This window comes from Helianthus annuus, chromosome 10 (assembly GCF_002127325.2).
Source record: "Helianthus annuus cultivar XRQ/B chromosome 10, HanXRQr2.0-SUNRISE, whole genome shotgun sequence".
Classification (NCBI taxonomy): domain Eukaryota; kingdom Viridiplantae; phylum Streptophyta; class Magnoliopsida; order Asterales; family Asteraceae; genus Helianthus; species Helianthus annuus.
In genome coordinates this window covers 1,538,879-1,564,969 of record NC_035442.2, presented here as the reverse complement: position 1 = coordinate 1,564,969, position 26,091 = coordinate 1,538,879, and the positions used below count along the sequence as shown (strand labels likewise).

The following is a 26,091-nucleotide window of genomic DNA, read 5'->3' as shown; positions in this document are numbered from 1 at the left end:
AAAGAATTATCGTCTATGAAGGTATGAGGGGTATGTATGAATGTACGCATGTACGTATAGGTGTAGGAATGTATGCAAGTATGCATATAAATATGTATGAATATATGCACGTATGTAAGTACGTATGAATATATGCACGTATGTAAGTATGTATGAATGTATGCAAAAATGTATGAATGAATGAATGTAAGTGCGTATGAAGGTAGGTATAAATGTATGCACATAGGTAGATATGTATGAATGAACGTATGTATGTATGCACGTGAGAAAGCATGTGCGTATGTATAATTTAGATACGTTCGAGTATTAACATTATTAATTGTGTTCCCGTTGAGAAAGCAATATGATGCAGACATGGGAACATTGGATACATGAGGAATCAAAGTTGATCTCACAAAGGGTAAAGTTACGTTAAGTTACGAATTGAACCAATTATGAACCTTGTAAGAGTTTTATGAGTATGAATATGTTATCATATCTAAAGTGTTGAAGTGTTATAAACATGGTGTGAAAGTTATGGCCATTATTTATATTAAATGCAAAGATCCTTGTGAATTCTCAATTATGTAAGATTAGGTCTTGCAAGTTATATTATTTGATCTATGTACTGTATAATGCTGATACAAATAAAAAAAAAAAAAATTTTGTGAAGGAGTTATGGGTAATAAACACCAAGTTAAACAAAAGAATGAAATGAAATAAGATAACCATTGATGTTAAATATAAGAAGGATGAAGTGACATGCTGTAAGTATGCTTGGACTAGAAGTAAGTACAATGCATACTCCTAATATGTAATGACCCGTCACGATCAGATAAAACGAATGAAAATGATATGTTAGAAAGCGGTCATACATTGACGTGTTATAAATGGGTCAAACGAACCAAGTTTTAAAGAAACTAGAAATGGGATTGAATGTGCATAGTACATGTCGGTAGCAAACGTAGTGTGATGTTGAATCTCGAGTCAAGTACGAGTGGTGAGTATGAAAATGGTAGTTATGCTGCAAGTATGTTTTCGGGTGTATGTAAATAGATGTATGAGTGTACATATATGAACGAATGTACGTATGTGTTAAAGGGGATTGAATGTGCACACGGGAATAAAGCTTGTATGTATTTATGTATATATGTATGCATGTGTGAATGTATTAATGAAAGTATGTATGAACGTACGTGTAAATATAAGTATATGAGTATTGTACTCGATTTAAGAAAGTAAAGATAGGACGTATAGTTATATTTGTTCATGAATGAGACCCTTTTATAAGGTATGAGTGAATTCTTGCCATGATGTGTATTGTGAATGAAATGAATGAATAACCAAGTAGTGATGATCATCATTAGGGGACTAATATGAGGCAAGAATTCGAGAATCTCAAGATATGTATATTTCAGAATTGTGTTACATAGAAGAACCGGCAAGTAAAGGATTATGGTCCCGTGGAAGTAGACAAGGTTTCGAGGACGAAACCTCTTTTAAGGGGGGTAGACTTGTAACACCCCAAAAAAAAAATGGGTTTGGTAATTTAAAACCCGGTTATTCCCTTGTGCTAGGGTATGATATGATATAACCAAGTTACTTAATTTAGTTAAATGTAACTTCAATTACATGGAATGAATTTCCTTGTGACCAAACAAGATAATGAACAAAACTATAGGGGTTAAATATGAACAAGTTGAAAGATGTTTAATTAAAAACATGAGGGAAAAAGGAAAAACCCAATTCTGGGTTTTGTGTATGTCGACCAGGAACAGGGAAAGGAGGGAAGAACCCTAACTCCTCAAAAATCTTCAAAATTGGAAGGGGGATTCAGCTCAAACCCGATGCATGAACCCTAATATATGATCATCAAGGCTTGCTGAACATGTGGTAAGTCATAGCTTTTGATTTAATGATCTTGCAAGTATGGGTATGTGATATATCTTTGATTTCATACGAAATTAGGCATGTGGGAGTGTTAGAATCAGCAAATAAAACTTGGATTATGAACGATTTTGAGTAATTTGATGTTTGGAAGTGAAACCCACCATTGATGGTGAAGATGGCGACATGGGTATGTCACCCATGTCCAATCTTTGTTCAAATTGCTGATATATTGTGTTGCATGTGATTAATCCTTGCTAGTTAGGTTGAACTTGGTATGAAATTTAAGTGCTAATTGTATTTTGGATGATTGGAAACAAGAACTAGGAAGAAAAGCATGAAATACTTGTACATTATGCTTAGGAAGTAGTACGCACACCAAGTGTTTGATGAAATGTCTAAAAGACAATAATAAGTGAAATTGTATGCAAATAATGGGTGAATAGATATAGTTCATATGAAGATTATCTAGGATGACATCGAGTATGCTTCATCCTTGTTTAAATGAATTAATGATGTTGAGTATGCTTTATGTAGGTCGTATGTTAAATGTGAATTTGATATGGTTGTTCATATGTATGAGCATATATGCTAATAAGAATATGAATGTAATGACATGAGTGTATAGGAATCATGTCAAGATGGATGGGAGCGTTGAAGTCCAACGGGCTAAGAAGACTCAATCAAGTAAGCGAACGCAAATACGGACGCGCAAGGTAAGTGAATCCCGGACTTACACTTTAGATGTAAAATGTATTGTAGTAAGATGATTATTGTGAAACGTGTGAGAAAGTATGAGACAATGGAAGTAATAAGGTAAGTTTACGGTAAATGAGTCGAAAGTAGTTAAGAAATAGTTTCTATTAAGTGTAGGTAAGAAAGAATCTTACGTGATGATATTATGCATAAAGATGAAATAAGTAGTTATACGCGTAGGTATGGGTATAATTGTAAGTAAGCAATTGGGACTCATAGGAGAGTATGACTATGAACACGTAAGTGTGGATAATTATGTGTATACAATTTACATGTATAGATGGGTGTGTTTAGGATTTACAAGTAATATGTGTAGAATGTAAATTTGTAAGTTCATATGAGCTTTGTTTATCTTAAATGTAATTTTACGAGTAGTGGTATTTGGTACTATGGATTGTTGTAAATGTTCATAACGGGTCAAAGGATGTAAATATATTGGAAAGCATGTTATGTAGCGATTCATTACGAATGGGTCGAAAGGTGATAAGTTGGATGTTTCAAATGGAAGTAAAGATGCTAATAAGGTAACATGTTATGTTAACGGGACGAACAATGATAGGTAATTTAAAGGATTTTAAATTACTATGTATTATGAACTAACAATGTTGTTGTTATGAATGTTAGGTAAATCTATTGCTTGATGCGGCGCACCCGGACCGAGCACACACGACGTTGACCTTAATACGCTTCCGGTTCAAGTTGTTTCTTTTGAATGGTCGAAACGTCCTTTTGTGTAGGAAATGTTAAACTAGTTATTAGGATGATGGTAGTAGTTTGAGGTTAAACTTTATTTTGATTAGTGTCATAGAATGTATCTTGAATGGTTTCGTTAAAAAGCAGGAAAATGTTCACTTTACGAATGGGTCATGTCAAAATTTTTCCAAACATTTGTATGAACTTTATGTTATTGTCAAAAGTAAAAAGTGGGCGTTTCAAGTTGGTATCAGAGCATAGGTTTGAGGGATTTAAGCATTAAGTGCTTGAACTCAAACTGAAAGCTCGTGAGAAGTGTGTGTTCGTTCCGTGGCGCAAGGCAAGTAAGTATTTTAAAAGTTGAAATTTTTGCATTACAAATAATTTAGTTACGGAATGTTATGGAATGGTTACGGGATGTTGTGGAAAGATGTGGGATGAATCGGATCAGTTTGAGGGTTAGAACGGGTCAAATGAAATGGGAGCTAAACATTAAGTTACATCAGATCTGGCGCTGCACACAGGTGTGTCGTTAAGTGACACAGCTGTGTGGACCGTGGATGCTTGTTGCTGAGATCAGAGTGTGTGGCAAGGCTGACACAGCTGTGTGACATTGTACTCAGATAACCAACACAGCTGTGTCTGGGCAAAATTTCCACAAACTTCATATTTTCTTGAGTTTTCCGCAATGAATCACCAACAAGCTTTCCAAAACTACAATAATCAAATAAAACACAATTAAATGTCGATTCAATAGAAATATGTAACCAGAAATATATATAAAGTGGTATGTGTGATTGATACTAACAATGATGAATATTGAAAGGTGAGCTTGTTGGAAAATGAGGACGTTCTGCAGCTGCGGGCTAGCACGAAGGTTATGGCGCGTGATATGCTAGGAAAAAGGGACCCCAGGTATACAAATTTTAAATTTGGTAAGTACCGGTAGGTAGCATACCCATATATACTAGGGTGAAATCCTTGAAGGATTCATATGAGTGTGGCACGAACTTAAGACCGGTTCCCTGGACATAAAGTGCTAATTCTCATGAAGGCACGAGACTAGCATGTGGATTGCACGCTTGGCCAGTGTGCAAAAAGCATAGGACGCTCGTGAGGCCATGAGAAGCATCACGTGTATGTCCAGACGAACTGGGAATAGGGGTCGTATGGGAGGGAAAGAAAAGGGGTCCAACGATTCTTAAGAATCGGGTTGAACATGAGAAAGAAAGAAAAGAATGGAAAAGAATGAATGAGAGGTTTGAATTCGTGAATGAATTCAAACATGAATGGAATGCAAAGAATGGAAAGAATGAATGAAGGTTTGAATCCGGGTGTGAATACGGATCAAAATTATGAAGAATGGAAGGAAGGAATGAACGGATCAAGTTCGCGGAAAAAGGATAATTCGATGCAAGGTAAGTAAAGTTTACGCTCATTTCGTAGAATGCTTCTTTGTTTTATGGGTGGTAAGTAAGATAAGGTGAATTTGAAATACGAGGTTCCGACACGAAATGATACAGTTCGGAGCGAGTGAAAATGATAAAGACCATGCTTAATGGTAAAAAGGGGTAAAATGGTAATTTAGCCATGGAATGACGAAGGTACAATGAGTTTTGAAAGATTTTGATATGATGTATGCCATAATGAAATTAATAAGGGTGAAACGGTAATTAGTTATGTGTAGGTAAATGTATAGGGAAATTTAAAAAAAAGGGCACCCTATGGCGTAAGCAATGATGGGTTGAATGTGTAAGGGAAAGGTTTAAGGATTATGACCATATGGTGAAAATCTGTAATGAGTCAAATGAGAGAATTAGTAAGTAAATACCACTTTATTTTCAATGCAAAAGGTTTGGGTCGTTTAGACCAAATGGATTAATTAATGATGATATAATCATTGACGATGACGACTAAGGAACGTTCGTTGAGTTTTATGCTCACAGGATGTATAGCGCATGGGAAGTTCGTTGCTATTATTTAGTAATTAAAAATGCAAGGTACTTAAGCGGGTCAATGCCTTGACTCGAGTCAGGTATGTGTAAGTAAAATTTTAGTAAAGATGTGTGATTTGGGTCAGTTACGTAGTTGAAAGTCCCTCGTCGTAAAAGAAGGGCTAAAATTTACCAAAAAGCCCTCGAAAGGCAAATTGGGTAAACGACCCTCAAAGGTAGTTTGGAAATAAGTTTTACAAATGAATACACCTTTTTGGTCGCGAAGAGGTGAAAGGTATATGCCCTTTTGCTTAATGCCTTGTAATGGGCATTTTTCGTAAATTGTCAAACCGAAGGGTAAAATGTGGAATATTAGATTTTAACAAGGTAGATCCACCACAGATATAGTTGTGGTGGAAGACGAAAGAAGTCTTAGTGTGAAAATAGGAGGCATGAAAAGTACAAGCGAGATTCGGACTAAGTGCTTAAATCTCATTAAACGGGTCGAATAATACTTAAATGAATATTTAGTCGAAAGCTTGTAAGTTAAGAATCTTCCTAATCCGGGCGTGGGATTTTGAGTCCATATGAAAGAGAACTAAATTTTGGTCATATAGGAAGAAACGGGAGGTTGAACGGGTAAACGGTTCAAAAGTTATGCGCGTTTAAGTATGCAAGAACGACGGAAAAAAAAATCTGCTGATGTGCAGGTTCCACCGTAAATTACGGTGGGTACCGTAATTTACGGTGGGTACTGGGGATAAATGCTTGCACCGTAAGACAGGGGGTTTGCACCGTAACAAGGTTGCCACCGTAAGTTACGGTAGTACCGTAATTTACGGTGGAGGTCAAATTGGGCAAAAATATGTATGACATTGTGTAATCATTTTGGGATGCACTTTTTGGCCGAAATCAAATTGATGCAGCTCGACCCCAGCCAGGTGCTCTGCCCCCGAACCCCCGTTAGTATAGAAAGGTATGTACGTACGTATGAGTTATGTATGAATGCATGCAAGTATGAAGTAATGTATGAAAGATATGCACCTATGAAGTTACATAGTAATGTATGCACGTATGAGGTTATGCATGATTGAACACACGTATGTAGAAGATGTAGGAATGTATGTACGTATGAAAATGCGTATGTAGGTAAATACGAATGTATGCATGAGTGTATGTGTAAATGTAGAGATGAAGTAATGTATGAACGTATGTGGATATGTATGAAGTAGGCACAAATGTATGTACGTATACATGAAGAAAGAATTATCGTCTATGAAGGTATGAGGGGTATGTATGAATGTACGCATGTACGTATAGGTGTAGGAATGTATGCAAGTATGCATATAAATATGTATGAATATATGCACGTATGTAAGTACGTATGAATATATGCACGTATGTAAGTATGTATGAATGTATGCAAAAATGTATGAATGAATGAATGTAAGTGCGTATGAAGGTAGGTATAAATGTATGCACATAGGTAGATATGTATGAATGAACGTATGTATGTATGCACGTGAGAAAGCATGTGCGTATGTATGATTTAGATACGTTCGAGTATTAACATTATTAATTGTGTTCCCGTTGAGAAAGCAATATGATGCAGACATGGGAACATTGGATACATGAGGAATCAAAGTTGATCTCACAAAGGGTAAAGTTACGTTAAGTTACGAATTGAACCAATTATGAACCTTGTAAGAGTTTTATGAGTATGAATATGTTATCATATCTAAAGTGTTGAAGTGTTATAAACATGGTGTGAAAGTTATGGCCATTATTTATATTAAATGCAAAGATCCTTGTGAATTCTCAATTATGTAAGATTAGGTCTTGCAAGTTATATTATTTGATCTATGTACTGTATAATGCTGATACAAATAAAAAAAAAAATTTGTGAAGGAGTTATGGGTAATAAACACCAAGTTAAACAAAAGAATGAAATGAAATAAGATAACCATTGATGTTAAATATAAGAAGGATGAAGTGACATGCTGTAAGTATGCTTGGACTAGAAGTAAGTACAATGCATACTCCTAATATGTAATGACCCGTCACGATCAGATTAAACGAATGAAAATGATATGTTAGAAAGCGGTCATACATTGACGTGTTATAAATGGGTCAAACGAACCAAGTTTTAAAGAAACTAGAAATGGGATTGAATGTGCATAGTACATGTCGGTAGCAAACGTAGTGTGATGTTGAATCTCGAGTCAAGTACGAGTGGTGAGTATGAAAATGGTAGTTATGCTGCAAGTATGTTTTCGGGTGTATGTAAATAGATGTATGAGTGTACATATATGAACGAATGTACGTATGTGTTAAAGGGGATTGAATGTGCACACGGGAATAAAGCTTGTATGTATTTATGTATATACGTATGCATGTGTGAATGTATTAATGAAAGTATGTATGAACGTACGTGTAAATATAATTATATGAGTATTGTACTCGATTTAAGAAAGTAAAGATAGGACGTATAGTTATATTTGTTCATGAATGAGACCCTTTTATAAGGTATGAGTGAATTCTTGCCATGATGTGTATTGTGAATGAAATGAATGAATAACCAAGTAGTGATGATCATCATTAGGGGACTAATATGAGGCAAGAATTCGAGAATCTCAAGATATGTATATTTCAGAATTGTGTTACATAGAAGAACCGGCAAGTAAAGGATTATGGTCCCGTGGAAGTAGACAAGGTTTCGAGGACGAAACCTCTTTTAAGGGGGTAGACTTGTAACACCCCAAAAAAAATGGGTTTGGTAATTTAAAACCCGGTTATTCCCTTGTGCTAGGGTATGATATGAGATAACCAAGTTACTTAATTTAGTTAAATGTAACTTCAATTACATGGAATGAATTTCCTTGTGACCAAACAAGATAATGAACAAAACTATAGGGGTTAAATATGAACAAGTTGAAAGATGTTTAATTAAAAACATGAGGGAAAAAGGAAAAACCCAATTCTGGGTTTTGTGTATGTCGACCAGGAACAGGGAAAGGAGGGAAGAACCCTAACTCCTCAAAAATCTTCAAAATTGGAAGGGGGATTCAGCTCAAACCCGATGCATGAACCCTAATATATGATCATCAAGGCTTGCTGAACATGTGGTAAGTCATAGCTTTTGATTTAATGATCTTGCAAGTATGGGTATGTGATATATCTTTGATTTCATACGAAATTAGGCATGTGGGAGTGTTAGAATCAGCAAATAAAACTTGGATTATGAACGATTTTGAGTAATTTGATGTTTGGAAGTGAAACCCACCATTGATGGTGAAGATGGCGACATGGGTATGTCACCCATGTCCAATCTTTGTTCAAATTGCTGATATATTGTGTTGCATGTGATTAATCCTTGCTAGTTAGGTTGAACTTGGTATGAAATTTAAGTGCTAATTGTATTTTGGATGATTGGAAACAAGAACTAGGAAGAAAAGCATGAAATACTTGTACATTATGCTTAGGAAGTAGTACGCACACCAAGTGTTTGATTAAATGTCTAAAAGACAATAATAAGTGAAATTGTATGCAAATAATGGGTGAATAGATATAGTTCATATGAAGATTATCTAGGATGACGTCGAGTATGCTTCATCCTTGTTTAAATGAATTAATGATGTTGAGTATGCTTTATGTAGGTCGTATGTTAAATGTGAATTTGATATGGTTGTTCATATGTATGAGCATATATGCTAATAAGAATATGAATGTAATGACATGAGTGTATAGGAATCATGTCAAGATGGATGGGAGCGTTGAAGTCCAACGGGCTAAGAAGACTCAATCAAGTAAGCGAACGCAAATACGGACGCGCAAGGTAAGTGAATCCCGGACTTACACTTTAGATGTAAAATGTATTGTAGTAAGATGATTATTGTGAAACGTGTGAGAAAGTATGAGACAATGGAAGTAATAAGGTAAGTTTACGGTAAATGAGTCGAAAGTAGTTAAGAAATAGTTTCTATTAAGTGTAGGTAAGAAAGAATCTTACGTGATGATATTATGCATAAAGATGAAATAAGTAGTTATACGCGTAGGTATGGGTATAATTGTAAGTAAGCAATTGGGACTCATAGGAGAGTATGACTATGAACACGTAAGTGTGGATAATTATGTGTATACAATTTACATGTATAGATGGGTGTGTTTAGGATTTACAAGTAATATGTGTAGAATGTAAATTTGTAAGTTCATATGAGCTTTGTTTATCTTAAATGTAATTTTACGAGTAGTGGTATTTGGTACTATGGATTGTTGTAAATGTTCATAACGGGTCAAAGGATGTAAATATATTGGAAAGCATGTTATGTAGCGATTCATTACGAATGGGTCGAAAGGTGATAAGTTGGATGTTTCAAATGGAAGTAAAGATGCTAATAAGGTAACATGTTATGTTAACGGGACGAACAATGATAGGTAATTTAAAGGATTTTAAATTACTATGTATTATGAACTAACAATGTTGTTGTTATGAATGTTAGGTAAATCTATTGCTTGATGCGGCGCACCCGGACCGAGCACACACGACGTTGACCTTAATACGCTTCCGGTTCAAGTTGTTTCTTTTGAATGGTCGAAACGTCCTTTTGTGTAGGAAATGTTAAACTAGTTATTAGGATGATGGTAGTAGTTTGAGGTTAAACTTTATTTTGATTAGTGTCATAGAATGTATCTTGAATGGTTTCGTTAAAAAGCAGGAAAATGTTCACTTTACGAATGGGTCATGTCAAAATTTTTCCAAACATTTGTATGAACTTTATGTTATTGTCAAAAGTAAAAAGTGGGCGTTTCAAGTTGGTATCAGAGCATAGGTTTGAGGGATTTAAGCATTAAGTGCTTGAACTCAAACTGAAAGCTCGTGAGAAGTGTGTGTTCGTTCCGTGGCGCAAGGCAAGTAAGTATTTTAAAAGTTGAAATTTTTGCATTACAAATAATTTAGTTACGGAATGTTATGGAATGGTTACGGGATGTTGTGGAAAGATGTGGGATGAATCGGATCAGTTTGAGGGTTAGAACGGGTCAAATGAAATGGGAGCTAAACATTAAGTTACATCAGATCTGGCGCTGCACACAGGTGTGTCGTTAAGTGACACAGCTGTGTGGACCGTGGATGCTTGTTGCTGAGATCAGAGTGTGTGGCAAGGCTGACACAGCTGTGTGACATTGTACTCAGATAACCAACACAGCTGTGTCTGGGCAAAATTTCCACAAACTTCATATTTTCTTGAGTTTTCCGCAATGAATCACCAACAAGCTTTCCAAAACTACAATAATCAAATAAAACACAATTAAATGTCGATTCAATAGAAATATGTAACCAGAAATATATATAAAGTGGTATGTGTGATTGATACTAACAATGATGAATATTGAAAGGTGAGCTTGTTGGAAAATGAGGACGTTCTGCAGCTGCGGGCTAGCACGAAGGTTATGGCGCGTGATATGCTAGGAAAAAGGGACCCCAGGTATACAAATTTTAAATTTGGTAAGTACCGGTAGGTAGCATACCCATATATACGAGGGTGAAATCCTTGAAGGATTCATATGAGTGTGGCACGAACTTAAGACCGGTTCCCTGGACATAAAGTGCTAATTCTCATGAAGGCACGAGACTAGCATGTGGATTGCACGCTTGGCCAGTGTGCAAAAAGCATAGGACGCTCGTGAGGCCATGAGAAGCATCACGTGTATGTCCAGACGAACTGGGAATAGGGGTCGTGTGGGAGGGAAAGAAAAGGGGTCCAACGATTCTTAAGAATCGGGTTGAACATGAGAAAGAAAGAAAAGAATGGAAAAGAATGAATGAGAGGTTTGAATTCGTGAATGAATTCAAACATGAATGGAATGCAAAGAATGGAAAGAATGAATGAAGGTTTGAATCCGGGTGTGAATACGGATCAAAATTATGAAGAATGGAAGGAAGGAATGAACGGATCAAGTTCGCGGAAAAAGGATAATTCGATGCAAGGTAAGTAAAGTTTACGCTCATTTCGTAGAATGCTTCTTTGTTTTATGGGTGGTAAGTAAGATAAGGTGAATTTGAAATACGAGGTTCCGACACGAAATGATACGGTTCGGAGCGAGTGAAAATGATAAAGACCATGCTTAATGGTAAAAAGGGGTAAAATGGTAATTTAGCCATGGAATGACGAAGGTACAATGAGTTTTGAAAGATTTTGATATGATGTATGCCATAATGAAATTAATAAGGGTGAAAGGGTAAATTAGTTATGTGTAGGTAAATGTATAGGGAAATTTAAAAAAAAGGGCACCCTATGGCGTAAGCAATGATGGGTTGAATGTGTAAGGGAAAGGTTTAAGGATTATGACCATATGGTGAAAATCTGTAATGAGTCAAATGAGAGAATTAGTAAGTAAATACCACTTTATTTTCAATGCAAAAGGTTTGGGTCGTTTAGACCAAATGGATTAATTAATGATGATATAATCATTGACGATGACGACTAAGGAACGTTCGTTGAGTTTTATGCTCACAGGATGTATAGCGCATGGGAAGTTCGTTGCTATTATTTAGTAATTAAAAATGCAAGGTACTTAAGCGGGTCAATGCCTTGACTCGAGTCAGGTATGTGTAAGTAAAATTTTAGTAAAGATGTGTGATTTGGGTCAGTTACGTAGTTGAAAGTCCCTCGTCGTAAAAGAAGGGCTAAAATTTACCAAAAAGCCCTCGAAAGGCAAATTGGGTAAACGACCCTCAAAGGTAGTTTGGAAATAAGTTTTACAAATGAATACACCTTTTTGGTCGCGAAGAGGTGAAAGGTATATGCCCTTTTGCTTAATGCCTTGTAATGGGCATTTTTCGTAAATTGTCAAACCGAAGGGTAAAATGTGGAATATTAGATTTTAACAAGGTAGATCCACCACAGATATAGTTGTGGTGGAAGACGAAAGAAGTCTTAGTGTGAAAATAGGAGGCATGAAAAGTACAAGCGAGATTCGGGCTAAGTGCTTAAATCTCATTAAACGGGTCGAATAATACTTAAATGAATATTTAGTCGAAAGCTTGTAAGTTAAGAATCTTCCTAATCCGGGTGTGGGATTTTGAGTCCATATGAAAGAGAACTAAATTTTGGTCATATAGGAAGAAACGGGAGGTTGAACGGGTAAACGGTTCAAAAGTTATGCGCGTTTAAGTATGCAAGAACGACGGAAAAAAAAATCTGCTGATGTGCAGGTTCCACCGTAAATTACGGTGTGTACCGTAATTTACGGTGGGTACTGGGGATAAATGCTTGCACCGTAAGACAGGGGGTTTGCACCGTAACAAGGTTGCCACCGTAAGTTACGGTAGTACCGTAATTTACGGTGGAGGTCAAATTGGGCAAAAATATGTATGACATTGTGTAATCATTTTGGGATGCACTTTTTGGCCGAAATCAAATTGATGCAGCTCGACCCCAGCCAGGGGCTCTGCCCCCGAACCCCCGTTAGTATAGAAAGGTATGTACGTACGTATGAGTTATGTATGAATGCATGCAAGTATGAAGTAATGTATGAAAGATATGCACCTATGAAGTTACATAGTAATGTATGCACGTATGAGGTTATGCATGATTGAACACACGTATGTAGAAGATGTAGGAATGTATGTACGTATGAAAATGCGTATGTAGGTAAATACGAATGTATGCATGAGTGTATGTGTAAATGTAGAGATGAAGTAATGTATGAACGTATGTGGATATGTATGAAGTAGGCACAAATGTATGTACGTATACATGAAGAAAGAATTATCGTCTATGAAGGTATGAGGGGTATGTATGAATGTACGCATGTACGTATAGGTGTAGGAATGTATGCAAGTATGCATATAAATATGTATGAATATATGCACGCATGTACGCTTGGCGACATGGTGATCTCGGTCCAGTTGCGGTCCCGAGAATCTTTCTTTGGTGCCCGGTTGTCCCGTTGAGGACTGCGTTTCCTCGGGTCAAACGGGTTGGTCCGCGGGACATATGGTTTGGAAATATCGCTATTCCCTACGTTCCGGTTGCGTTTATTGTTACGCTTGGACCCTTGGTTGGAAGTTTCGGCCTGGTGTTCTGCCTTTTCCATATGCGGCTCGAGGGACCGCTGTGTCTGGGCATATGTCTTGACTGCGGCCATGACATCTTCCCATTTTTTAGGCAAGCCTTCTTTGCCGGAGATGGTCATAACTACCTGCTTATCTTTCACGGCCTTGATGAAATGGTTTCGTGCCATTTGATCTGCCACGTCGCCTATTTCTAGGCACTCTTTATTGTATCGGACAACGAATGCTTCTAGGGATTCGTTGTCTCTGCGCCAGATATTCATAACGTCCAACGAGTCACGCGCGTGACGTCGTTGCTGGCTGAAATGAGCGAGGAACTTTGCATGAAAGTCCTCGAATGAGGCCAGTGATGCCACTGGCAAAGAATCGAACCAAGCCCTGGCCAGACCCGTAAGGGTCTTAGGGAAAAAATTACACCAAGTGGGTTCGTCCCACTGGCCATTGCACCCTGCGCCTATGAAAATGTTCATGTGGTCGTCCGGGTCGGATGAACCACTGTATTTCCCAACGTTGAATGGGAATTTTGTTGTGGTGACATGGGCGTGGGCTATTCGCGGGGCGAATTTGAAGTTTTCGGCTGCAGCCTTTGGTCTGTAGGGTTTATTCTCAGGGTGCTTTGCAGCCCTGAGGTATGTACTGCGGGGGTGAGTGGGAGGAACATAGTTGCGTCCTCCCGGTCTGCTGCAGGTGTCATGCGAATCCCCACAATATGTACGGTCGTCCGGGTCGGTACGACCATACCCTTCGGTGTATGGTTGTGGGCCCAACCGGCTCTGAATTCCAGAGCCATGTCGGGATGTGGATCGTTGCCTGTCCTCGACGTAAGGACCTAGGCGAGTATGCACTGGTCCCCTGGTGTGGGACCCGTATGCGGAATCGTCCTCGTTGATTGTATGGACCGAACAGTAGGATGATCCGCGGTCTTCACGTCTGCTTCTCGAAGCTGGACGTGAATGCGCCCTGCCTTCGTATTGTAAAATACGATCGGCAGGGGTGTGCGGTGCTGGGGTCGGCCCAGCTTGTATTTGCGCTTCCGCACAAGCGCGGTTGTATGTTGCGGCCAGTGGGGTGGCCTGTTGGTCATACCAGGCGTGGGGGTCCATGTTCGGGGGGATCACAGATGCGTATTGTGATAAGTCGTGTCCGAACGTTAGGGATGGACCCCATTGCGTTGATGTGCCGACGTGTCCGGGTTGCGATGTTGAGGGATTGACCCCAACCGGACTTAGATTTGTGGGATTTTGGTTATCCCCAGTGTTGTTTTGGTGATCAGTCATGATCGTGAGAGAGGGAAAAGGTTGGTTGGAAAAGTGCTAAGAGTAGCGGTGGGCGCCAATGATGAAACAATGGTTAACCGGGCAGGGTTAACTCACTGGTCTCGTCAAGAAGGGTTAATCCCTTCCTCTCGAGGATCGCTGGCTGGATCACCGGTGGGTTGATCTCCTGCACAAGGAAACAAACCGTGACTCGTAACAAGGAGGATGGGGTGGGGGGTGCTCCTTGTTACCACTCTCCGGCGTGAGAATCAGTAGTTTGCTTGAGAAGCAAAGTAAGATAGTAGTAGTAGTGAGAGAGTTGTGAAGAGATACCTAAAACCTGGTTTGGGGTTGGTATTTATAGCCGAGGAGTGAAGGAGGAGGTGGAAGGATAGACTGACGGCATGCTGCACCTTTGCAGGTGTGTCAGACATGTCGGCCGGGGAGACGACGCCACGTCAGTCTGTCGCTTACGTAGACCTGACAGGTGACTGCCATTGGTTCCACTTGCACTGTGGTGTCAGTCCCACTTGTTGAGCGTATATGATGCGGTGCTAGCCGCATCGCTGCCTGCGTAACATCTGATGTTATCGCGTCTCTTGCTTGTGATCAAGAAATACGCGAGATGCGGTGCTGGCCGCATCGTCGCCTGTGGTGACTGTTGCTGTTATCCAGCTTCCTTGTATTGATAGAAGTGTTCACTGGACGCGGTGCGAGGCCGCATCGCTGTGAATACTTCCGTTTTCATACATCAGATGTGATGCTATGTCGCATCACTCTACCGTTCTCATGTTCCATGTAAGTCCTCCTTCATCACTAGATAGATTGGATTCAACCCTTGTGTCGACGCGTTCTCGCATGGGCACAAGTAGGTTGTTAGCTGGTGGGGGTTTTGATAAGGGTAATGGTCACTCGCGGTCGATGCTGACGCGAGATCTGGGACCATACCCCTTCAGGTGTTTTTCAAAAAAGTTTTGTATTTTTCATTTTCAACCCAAATGTCCTTATCTTTTGCATTTAACCCCTTTAACTCATCTTTTACAATTCAATCCCCACACTTTTTATTTTTAACTTCCGTCCCCCATACTTTTCATGTTTCGCAAGTTTTTCGTTTCGTTCTAAATTTTGCGAGTCAACACGCCACAATGTGCGTGTGTGGTTCAACCGTTTTTCGTCTGTTTTTTCCCATTTGATAGACCAGTCACAACGCGTCTATTTTTCTTCATTTAACATGTTCGTCATAACGTGCGGGTCCTACATCGACTTAGTTATTATTTTCAACGTTTAACGTTTATGGCTAATTTCTTCGCATTAACACGTCGCAACGGGCGGGCGTGTGCGTGTGTGGTTGAACGATTTTACGTTTGTTTTTCGTTCGGTGTTGTTTTTTTACTGTTTTTATTTTATTTTTACGAGCTCTTCTAATGTTGGTGGTCGTTGTCAGTGGTGTGGCATTAGTGCTACTTGTCACGATTTTAAGAACGTATTTAGCCTATAAAGTTATTACTAATAATTTGTTTCGAGTTTACCATTATACCCCCTTTACTTAAGAAAAAACTAACTTTTTACGTGCATATTTTTGTGTACGTGTCAACATAAATTCGATTTGCTCTACATTTCGACGTAAACTTTTTCTGGAAACGATTCAGGTTAAATGTAATACATTTTCATTTAAAAAAAAACTATTTTTTTTCGTGCACATTTTTGTTTACATTTCGGTATAAATTCGAGTTGGTGTATGTTTCGACGTAAACTTTTTTGGAGAACGACTCAAGTCAAATATAATATGTTTTCGTAATTATTTTATGAATGCTTTGTAAATTTTGTTTTGATCGGAGTGGAGTCAAATTGTGGTTTCTTTTTTTCCCTTTTTTTAAACGCTCTAATTAATCTCTTTTGATTATACGTGTTAACTTTTTCGTTATACCCGTTACATTTTGTATGTATAAGTAGGGTCACATGTAAAACGTTATGATTGTACACTATAAATTTGATTACTTTATGTTTTGATCCAATCACATTGTTTATATAGGTTACATTGAGATTGAGTTAAATCGATTATGTCGAAACACGTGTTTTCATATGGTTAACGCATCACATAACGTTTGAACTAATTTATTTGATGTTTGCGATGTACCCGCGCTGCAACGCGCGCGGGTGTTATTGCTAGTTTTAATAAAATAAAGTAAACTTCCGTTTCGCTCCCTGTGGTTTGGTCACTTTAACGGTTTTGCTCCAAACCTTTAAAAATAGCCATTTTACTCCCTGATGTTTCAGTTTTTTTGCCAATTTGCTCCCCGCCTCTAACTCCATCCAAATTGTTTGTTTTTCCATTTTGCTCCCCGCAGGGAGCAAACTGGCAACAAAACCAAAACATCAGGGAGTAAAATAGCCATTTTTAAAGGTTTGAGGCAAAACCGTTAAAGTGACCAAACCATAGGAAGCAAAACAGAAGTTTACTCTAAAATAAATTAAAATAAGTAGCTTTCTTTCTATCATGGAAAAATAGAAAAAAATGAATCCTAATTTTGAGAAAGAAAAGACTTATAGTATAAATCTCAATGTTTTAAAAACTGGTTCAAACCGGCCGGTTATACCGGTTGAACCGTCCGATAAAACCGGTTAAACCGCCTGGTATATCCGGTTAACCGTTTTTGAGTCAAATCCGGTATGGTATAAAACTTGGTTCAAACTGGCCGGTTGTACCGGTTGAACCGTCCAGTAGAACCGGTTAAACCATCCGATACACCCCTTACAAAATTATTTTAATCTAATATCTCTATTAGAGATGTTACTTTTACGTAAAAAAAAGTATCCTTGCTTTAACTAAATTATTTTGTTTCAAATAATTTGAATATTAAGACCGGGAAAATAATAAATAATTTGGACATGTTGGATTTTGGAAAAAGAACAAATGGGTTAACTCATCCCTTACAACATGTTCGCCACCTCATTTGGGCATTATTGATCAAATTTTCGTAAAAAAAGATATAGAGTTTTATGTCAATATTTGTCTTTGATCAATTGACATTATTGATCAATTTTTTACTGAAATAAATAATAGTGAGTAATGCATTATTCAATTTTGGTAGGGATGGCTTAGGCACTACTTGTACATATGCCATGGATATGTGTGGTTCCCTCATCAAGCTTCTGTTGCACTTCACCCTTGTTGTGTCGTTGCCAGTTGCCACTAGCACTAACTTGCCACCTTACACGTCCTTTGCCAATGCCGCAACAATACCAACCACCCTAGTATATTATTATTGTTTAAAAAAACAAACCAGGTATTGAGACTTCATCAAATTTGTTAAATCCTACTAAATAATAATAATAATAATAATAATAATAATAATAATAATAATAATAATAATAATAATAATAATAAAAAATCGAGTTGTCAAAAATAAAATTGTTGGACCTTGAGTAATTTAATGATTATTCTATTTACCTATAACTACAAAACATATAGAGGGAAATAGTGTTTAATAGGCGTTGGTGGATTTTGGCGGTGACAAATCAGTGGATGCCACATGACATCCACTGAATTGTATTTTTTTTTTTTTTTATTTATTTTATGTTTTTCACTAGACCTGGCAAACGGGTTGGGTCGGGTCGGGTCGGGTCATGGGTCAAAACGGGTTCGGGTCAAAACGGGTTCGGGTCCAAACGGGTCAATTATAAAAAAGGGTTGTTTTGGTTCGGGTCGAAACGGGTCCGGGTCAGAACGGGTCCGGGTCGGAACGGGTCTGGGTCGGAACGGGTCCAGGTCAGAATGGGTTTCGGGTCGGGTCGAGTCAGGTTTTTTTTTTACAATATAACTTTGGTGATCATACGGCCCGTAAGTACTGACCCGATAACCGATAACCCATTATAACACTACCCTAAATATATACTCGCTGTTGTACCAAATTGGAGTCCAGAGAAGCATTATCATCTTCAAATTATATTACAAGAATGATAACGAATTGATGACTTATCAACAGAGCTATTATACGAATATTTATATAAATAATTTTGTTCTGTGTATTAACGAGTCACACTAGTACGTATCTATTTTTTTTATTAATTGGTTTAGAAACTCAAAGTTTATATTCAATGTCATTTTCAAGAATTGTCTTTTTGATAAAGTTATTTTTTATCGAAACGGTACGGGTCGAAACGGTTCGCGTCGAAACGGTAGGCGTCGAAATGGTTCGCGTCGAAACGGTTCGCGTCGAGACGGTACCGGTCGAAACGGTACCGGTCGAAACGGTTCGCGTCGAAACGGTTCGATTCGAAACGGTTCGCGCCGAAATGGTACGGGTCGCAACGGTTCGCGTCGAACGGTACACGTCGAAACAGTTCTCGTCGAAACGGTTCTCGTTGAAACGGTTTGCGTCGAAACGGTACGAAACTCGTCCCGACCCGAAACTCGTCTCGGCCCAAAACCCGTTGCGATCCGAAACCCGTCCCGTGCAAAAACTCGTGTCGACCCGAAACCCAACCCGAACCGACCCCGTTCCGATCCAAAACCTGCGTCGTGCCGAAGCCCGTCTCGGCCCGAAACTCAATTTGAACTGAACCCGTTCCGATCCAAAACCCGTTTCGTGCCGTAACCCGTTTCGTGCCGTAACCCGTTTCGTGCGAATACTTGTGCCGGCTCGTAACCCATTCCGATCCGAAACCTGCCACGTTTCTTTAAGACATTAACCCACATCGACCCATTTCTTTAATGATGTCGACCCGCTTTGACCCGAAAATAACAAGATGGAATTTCAAGTGACCCATTGTGACCCATTTAGTTAAAATATCTTAACCAAACCAACCCATATAATTTTAAAAGCAACCCAAACCAACCCACTTGGAAGGCTTTGGGTCAAGATTGCCCCCTCTATTTTTCACGATCGCAGCAACCATTTATAAATAAGTAGAAACAAGTGTCAACCCAAAGCTAAGAGGTGTTGTTGTGGAAACTATGCTTGCTCCAAGATAAATTGACCTAGGTTCGAATCCATGCAACCTTTTTCCCTATGGTTTTTTACTTATTTAGTACAAATGATGAGATGATGACGAAGGATAAATGTAGATGGTCTAGAGAGTGGCACTGAGTAATATTAGAACTTGAATCTCTTGAATTGAGGTCGATCGTATTCATTAGAACTTGAATCCTTTATTGTAGAATTGAGATCGATCGTATTCGTTGATGTAAATAATGAGAAAAGAAAATGGTGCATAAACAAGTTGAAAAACAGTTTCTTAATTTAATTGTTAGGGTAATAAAATAAACAAAAGTTTAATAATATAAAAATATAGATAAAATATATGAAAGCACAAAAATATTTAATTAAAACACAAACATAAACGAACGCAAATGAATGAATGTTTACAAACACGTTCACGAACACAATCGAACGAACGAGACCTCTGTTCATGTTCGGTCATTTAACTAATCGAACATAATTTCTTCTTCATGTTTGTTCGTTTAATAAACGAACAAACATAATCGAACTTCCCATCAAACAGTTCACAAACTGTTCTCTCAATGTTCGATTCGTTTACAGCAACCCGACAGGATTTGGTGAGTGTTTGGCGCTCGCCAGCCCAGTAGGGATCGGGTAAATGGGTCGGATCCGATAAATAATCCGGGTCGCACCGGTTTAATCAGGAACTCCAAAACCCTAATATCCCAAATTGTAAACCCTCGATCTTCTTCTTCTTCTTCTCACTTTTAACAGAAGCATCGACTCTCACTGGTTAGTTGAATACCCATCATTTAATTTAACCCTAAACCTCTTCATTCATCTTAACAAAACTACCCATTTCAAATCTATCAGTATGTGTTTCAAATTTATCACCAATTATTTGAAATCTGTTGTGCAGGGAGGCAAAAATGGCGTTGGGATTATTACTCGGAATAGCGAGGGCCTACAGACGAAAACGAACATCTTCACTCAACATTCTCACTTCGAAAACAGGACCTCGTGATTATTACAAGGGGAAGAACTGTAAACCTACTGGCTTTCACACTCGCAAAGGTCCTTTCTTTCACTGTTTTTATATGATTTTTACTTGGTTTTTTAATTTAAATTAATATATTGATTGTATCTAGATTGAATGCTTTGTATACAGTTTGAAATGGTTTATGATTTTTGTTGGTTTTAAAAAGCGTCTAGTGTTTTGATCACGAGATCCCACACGCATCGCTTATGCGAGGCGTTTATTATCAGAAAACTACTAAAAAGTTGTTTATAGATGGTCTGATTTGTGCAAATACTTAGAACCCATTGCTCGATCGATGCTTAGGTTTGAAAAGGTAGATTCTTGCAATCACGGTACACTTTGTTCAAATGCTGGTCAACTGCATAAGGCGCCGCTTCATAGCGTAGCACGTGATGCGTGCATCATGCAATCGGGCTAATTGCACCGCGCGACGCGATTTCATCACTGCATCATGTGATGTGATCAATATTAAAACCAGGATTAACATACGCCGTTTGTTGATAAAATTTCGTTTTATACTTTTATGAAACAAATTTGCTTACAGAACTGAAATATTGTATTGGTTAGGCTGGTTTGATTCATAGTTATTAAAGGCGCTAGGCGCACTCAAGGCGCATAGGCCTCGCCTGGGGCTTAGCCGCAAAGCACAAAAAAAGCGAGGGCTTGAGAAAAATAAAGCGCATAATGAAAAAAAAATTTAAAATATATTGTGTATTAGAAAAAGAATACTATTCTTCAAATAAAATAAATAAAATCTATTATATAACACTTTATATCATCTATTTAGTACCAAAAGTTCTAAATATTAGTGTATTAGTGTAGACAAGTAGTTTCCTTAGATAAAAGTAGAAATCTTGCTAGAATCTTGTCAGAATTTAGAGAATTTGGCCGGAATGGGTGCCTGAACCATCAACTCGAGAATTAAAGCGCAATTTCCTCGACTTAAAGCGCAACTGCCTCGCCTTGCCTGAAAAATGGGCCTAGGCGCAAGAGGCGATGGCTTTTAACAACTATGGTTTGATTGATAAACTGAAATACGACCCCATGTATTTATTCATGTCAACCTAGAGTTGGGTCAAAATCTGGTTGTTCAAGTGTTATGCTTGGTCCATTTAAACTCTAATAATTTATCTAAACAGGTTAATCAGGGTGGCGGGTTGTAATCAATGGGTTAAACGGGTCATAAACTGGTTGGTGGGTTGTTTTTGATAAGTTATATAATTTTATTTTAACGTTAAACGGGTTAACGGGTCGACCTGTTTGTTCGAAATGGTTTAAACAGTTCAACTGGAGCATGATCTGATAATTTACCGGTTAAACTAGTCAACCAAACATGAGCTGTTTATCAAAATGGTTAGAAACGACAACCCGAAACCTGATTATTTTCATGTTGTGTCTGTGCTTTGTCTAACGCCTACACATATATATTCAATGGGGAAAGTGAATATAGTGCTGTTAGATGTGTAACCTTAGACGCGAAACCAATCAAAACCATAGTTTTAAAAAACGGCTGAGGCGTGCGCCTCGAGCCGAAACACCCAAAAAACGATTCTGAGGCGCGCCTCAGGGGGTTTATGTTGTACATGCACCTCAGAGGGGCTGAGGCGCTAAAAAGGCTGCGCCTCAGGGGTTTTTGATACTTGTTTTTGATGTTTTTGAATTTTTGTGTCAGTTTCAAGCAATTTATGTCTTTTTTATGTGTGTTTTTGATCATTTTGATGAATTTGATGATGAATTTAGTTAGTATTATTATTTTTATAAGATATATAATTTTTATATTTAATTTTTAATTCGGCCTCGCATAGTTGTTAATTGCGACCATAGCGGTCGCTATAGCGCGCTTTATGGCGAAGCGTCCAAGTGTCGCTAAGCTGTTCATGGCGATGACTAGCAATTTTTTTTTAAGTTTCTCACCTCTCGTCTGGGCCTTGGCTTTAATACAAAAAAAAGAATAAAAATAAAGGTTAAACTGTGCATGGGCCTTGGCTTTAATACAAAAAAAAAGAATAAAAATAAAGGTTAAATTGTGCAAAAACTGGCCCACGCGGGCCTGGGGTTTTCGGAGCTGCATTCGTGTCCGCAGGACGTGCACAAGTTCAATTAAATTTCAATTCAGAAACTCATTTTTTGTCGCTATTCGCTATCGACAACTATGCCGCCTCGGGCTTACGCCTCGTGAGGCGAAGGGAAAACACCTCAAAACTCGTTTCCGTTCTTTTAAACCTTGATCCAAACTACATAGCTTTGACTAAAAACAATAAAAATACAATTTTTTCCTTAGTTCTCAACAGTCTGATCTCACACCCGGTCGATCTAGAGCAGTTCTTCAAATGATTTTGGTCACTAAACCCCGTTTGGCAATTGATTCGTTCAATTTTGCAATTCCTAAAACTCTTTCAATTAAAATCTTGTCTTCACCTATGTTGCGATGCTCTGTTTTCATTTCTATCTGCAGTTTCAAATGGACACTGTTTAATCACACTCAGTTCAGTCCTTAACAAATCGAGCACCAGGCCACTGTTTAGCGAACCCTTATAATTGATTCGTAAAATACTAAATATTGGTTAGAACCATTATAATTTTGATACATGGTTCCCTTTGTAATGATTTTTTCTTCTGTCTCATTCTAACAAATAAAAAAGTATGAATTGATGAGTTGTGATATTTTCTCGTTTATAGGAATGGGCTCGTAAGTGGGGCTGCAAACAAACCGAACGAACACGAACAAGACCTTGTTCGTGTTCGTTTGTTAAGAAATATATGTGTTCGCAAACCGTTCACGAACACTTATCGATCGAGATTTTATGTTCGTGTTCGTTTGTTAAGGAAATGAACTTGTTCGTGTTCGTTTGTGTTTGTTTGTTAATTTTAAGCAACGAACGTTGACGAACACAAATGAGCACAAACTGATGTTCATGAACATAAATGGAAACAAACGAACACAAACAATCGTCCATGAACAGAATATATAATACACTGACACTTATTAGATATTTAATTTGTCGGAATTTTGAAGTATCTAAATATATATAAAAACTAAAAACACAAATGAACTATCGAACACAAACGAGCACGTTACTGAACGTTCACGAACATAAATGAACGAACACGACCTCTGTTCATGTTTGTTCATTTAACTAAACGAACGAAATTTCTTGTTCATGATTAAACAAACGAACACAAACGAACTTCCCGCCGAACGGTTCACGAACTGTTCGCCGAACGTTTGGTTCGTTTGCAGCCCTACTCGTAAGTTGTATATAGCAAAACATCAACAAGGGCTTTTGCAGCAAAATCGTTTAACTTATTCATACTACTGAATTTCTCTTTTTTCCTGTGATCATGAGTGATCTTTTATTTCTTTTGTGTTGACTAGAGCTGGATAGTCTACTGTGAAGGCTGCAAAATTACATCACTTTAGTCGGAGTGACTGTTGCCCTCATGCTTGTGTGAATTGTTAAACTAATATGAAGAAAATACAACTGATTACTAGATTACTGAGAGAGCAAAAATATGAACATATTGTTTTAATGACCAATAGTTGAAGACTGTGATCAATGAACAAAAACCATGAAAAACGTGAAATATACACGAAATTAAATCTTTCAAGATTAGTGAATATTCAGAATTTGATTAATTAGAGTGTTTAGGATTTGGGATTGGACTCCATCAGAAATTGATCAATGTTAGTATGTGATTCGTAAGCAAACAAACTTTGGGATCCATAAACAATTCAAAAGCAGACGAATGATCCACGACGTATCTCCAAGTTCCGTTAATACTTTTCTTATACACCCTTTAATAAGGGATGAAGATGAGAGGGCCGTCCTAGAAATTTGTAAGTGGATGAAAGAAACAGGAACGTGATTTATGAATTGGGTATCACATGGAGGTGGTTTTAATTGAACTAGGAGATTTTTAACGAAACTACGTAGTTTTGATTGGTTTCACGTCTAAGGTTACACGTATAACAGCACCATATTCACTTTCCCCGTATTCAATTTGCATCTTTTGTTTGAACTGACAGAATATAATAATCAGACTCTTGTGGTCGGCTACATATGTCTGTTTTTAAGACATTGCACCTTATATCATGTTATGTTACACCTTTCTGTATTTGCAATGTGGATTATATGTTTTTATTCTACATTTGTGTAGGTGGTTACGTTGTGGTGCAAGAGAAGTTGCCAAATTATGTGGTTCCGGATTTGACCGATTTCAAGGTGATCATACTTGCCTTTGTTTATAGCCTGCCTCGTTAAATAATATTGAACACATGCATCAGCGGGTCCATTTGGATTGTGTTTTATTAAAAACGGGTCTGATGAAAAAGTTTAGCTGAAGGAGGGGCATGCCAAATGGGTCAAAAGTCGCCCAAAATCTTTTTAACTTTTACGATTTTTTAAATTTTTTTAAAAGGAGACAAATATGTTAGGCGGGCCGACTCAGCGCAGCCTAACTCTTTTGACGAGTATTAGATAATGACTCATTTTGACCCGTTACCCTACCTACCCATGGCACTATATTCTCTACATGTTCCACAAATTAGAAAACCAAAATATTAAATAATCTGGCTACTGACCATAGTTATCAATAGCGATCGTGGCGATTGCTATAGCGCGCTAAGTAGCGTATAGGTATGGTGTCGCTATTAGGGTTGTAGCGATGGATAGCGAGAATAGCAACACTTTTTTTTATTATAAATAGAAATTAAATATAGCTATAAAATAGTTGAATTTTAAGTTTTTGGTAAATATACATGTAAAATAGCATATATATCAGGGTATTTTGATATAATATACGTATAAAATTTGTAATTTTTTTTGTAGTGTATCGCTATCTATAAAATACCTTATCGCTATTTGTCGCTATTCGCCATTAACAACTATGTTACTGACTAAACTCGTAACGATTGCAGTTGAAACCCTATGTTTCCCAAGTTGCTATCAACGCCAATACGACGGATGCCGGTGCTAGTAAGTGAATTACACTTGCAGAGATGTTTGGAAAGCTAGAAAATAAGCTGGTTTATTTTTCTGATGAATTCATCGGATTTAATTATGGGATATGATGTTTTGAATTTATATCAATTTTTCTGAAGGTTTCCATGATGTTTTTTGATGATGAAAGTTATATATAGACTAACAACACAAACTTTGAACAAGACTGATAGGCATTATCAGATTTAATTATGGGATATGATGTTATTTGGTTATTGGTTTACTTTGGTCTAGTCGGAAAACCAGTTAAAACAAATGAAGGCCGAATGGGTGGTAATTACCACCTAATAGTCATAACCTCTTGAAGGACACCTGCTCATTGCAAGCTGCGATTTACCTCGGTTTGTAGCATTATATTGGGTGGTTTTGTGAGTTTAAGTCCGGGTTCTCATGGTCACCGGAAAAAAAACTGAACCAAATCTTCCACACACCTTTTGCCGTTTTTTGGTGCTTGAAGATCATAAACGTTAACCAAAATCTCCTTGACTGACATGCAAGCGGCAAGCGAGGGAAGATTAACCCATACCCTA

General features: G+C 37.9%; 1 protein-coding gene and 2 long non-coding RNA genes across 3 annotated transcripts; all 3 read left to right on the top strand.

The window, feature by feature from the left end:
• Window positions 1-1,776: 1,776 nt before the first annotated feature.
• Window positions 1,777-3,443, top strand: LOC110880554. The gene is made up of 3 exons (XR_002559375.2): window positions 1,777-1,872; window positions 2,495-2,582; window positions 3,247-3,443. It is a non-coding gene; the product is annotated as an uncharacterized LOC110880554 (long non-coding RNA).
• Window positions 3,444-8,278: 4,835 nt separating this feature from the next.
• Window positions 8,279-9,945, top strand: LOC110880553. The gene is made up of 3 exons (XR_002559374.2): window positions 8,279-8,374; window positions 8,997-9,084; window positions 9,749-9,945. It is a non-coding gene; the product is annotated as an uncharacterized LOC110880553 (long non-coding RNA).
• A 10,241-nt stretch (window positions 9,946-20,186) lies between these two features.
• Window positions 20,187-25,776, top strand: LOC110883793 (39S ribosomal protein L41-B, mitochondrial). Its single transcript, XM_022131442.2, has 4 exons — window positions 20,187-20,314; window positions 20,442-20,596; window positions 24,720-24,784; window positions 25,480-25,776. The coding sequence occupies exons 2-4, from the start codon at window positions 20,452-20,454 to the stop codon at window positions 25,543-25,545; spliced, it is 276 nt and encodes a 91-aa protein (XP_021987134.1). The 5' UTR covers window positions 20,187-20,314; window positions 20,442-20,451; the 3' UTR covers window positions 25,546-25,776.
• Window positions 25,777-26,091: the final 315 nt, after the last annotated feature.

Excerpts from the sequence above, each read along its gene's own strand:
- LOC110883793 (XM_022131442.2), top strand. The coding sequence starts at position 20,452 with ATGGCGTTGGGATTATTACTCGGAATAGCGAGGGCCTACAGACGAAAA. Across the intron at positions 20,597-24,719 it reads TGGCTTTCACACTCGCAAAG|GTGGTTACGTTGTGGTGCAA; the intron begins GTCCTTTCTTTC and ends ACATTTGTGTAG. Across the intron at positions 24,785-25,479 it reads CGGATTTGACCGATTTCAAG|TTGAAACCCTATGTTTCCCA; the intron begins GTGATCATACTT and ends TAACGATTGCAG.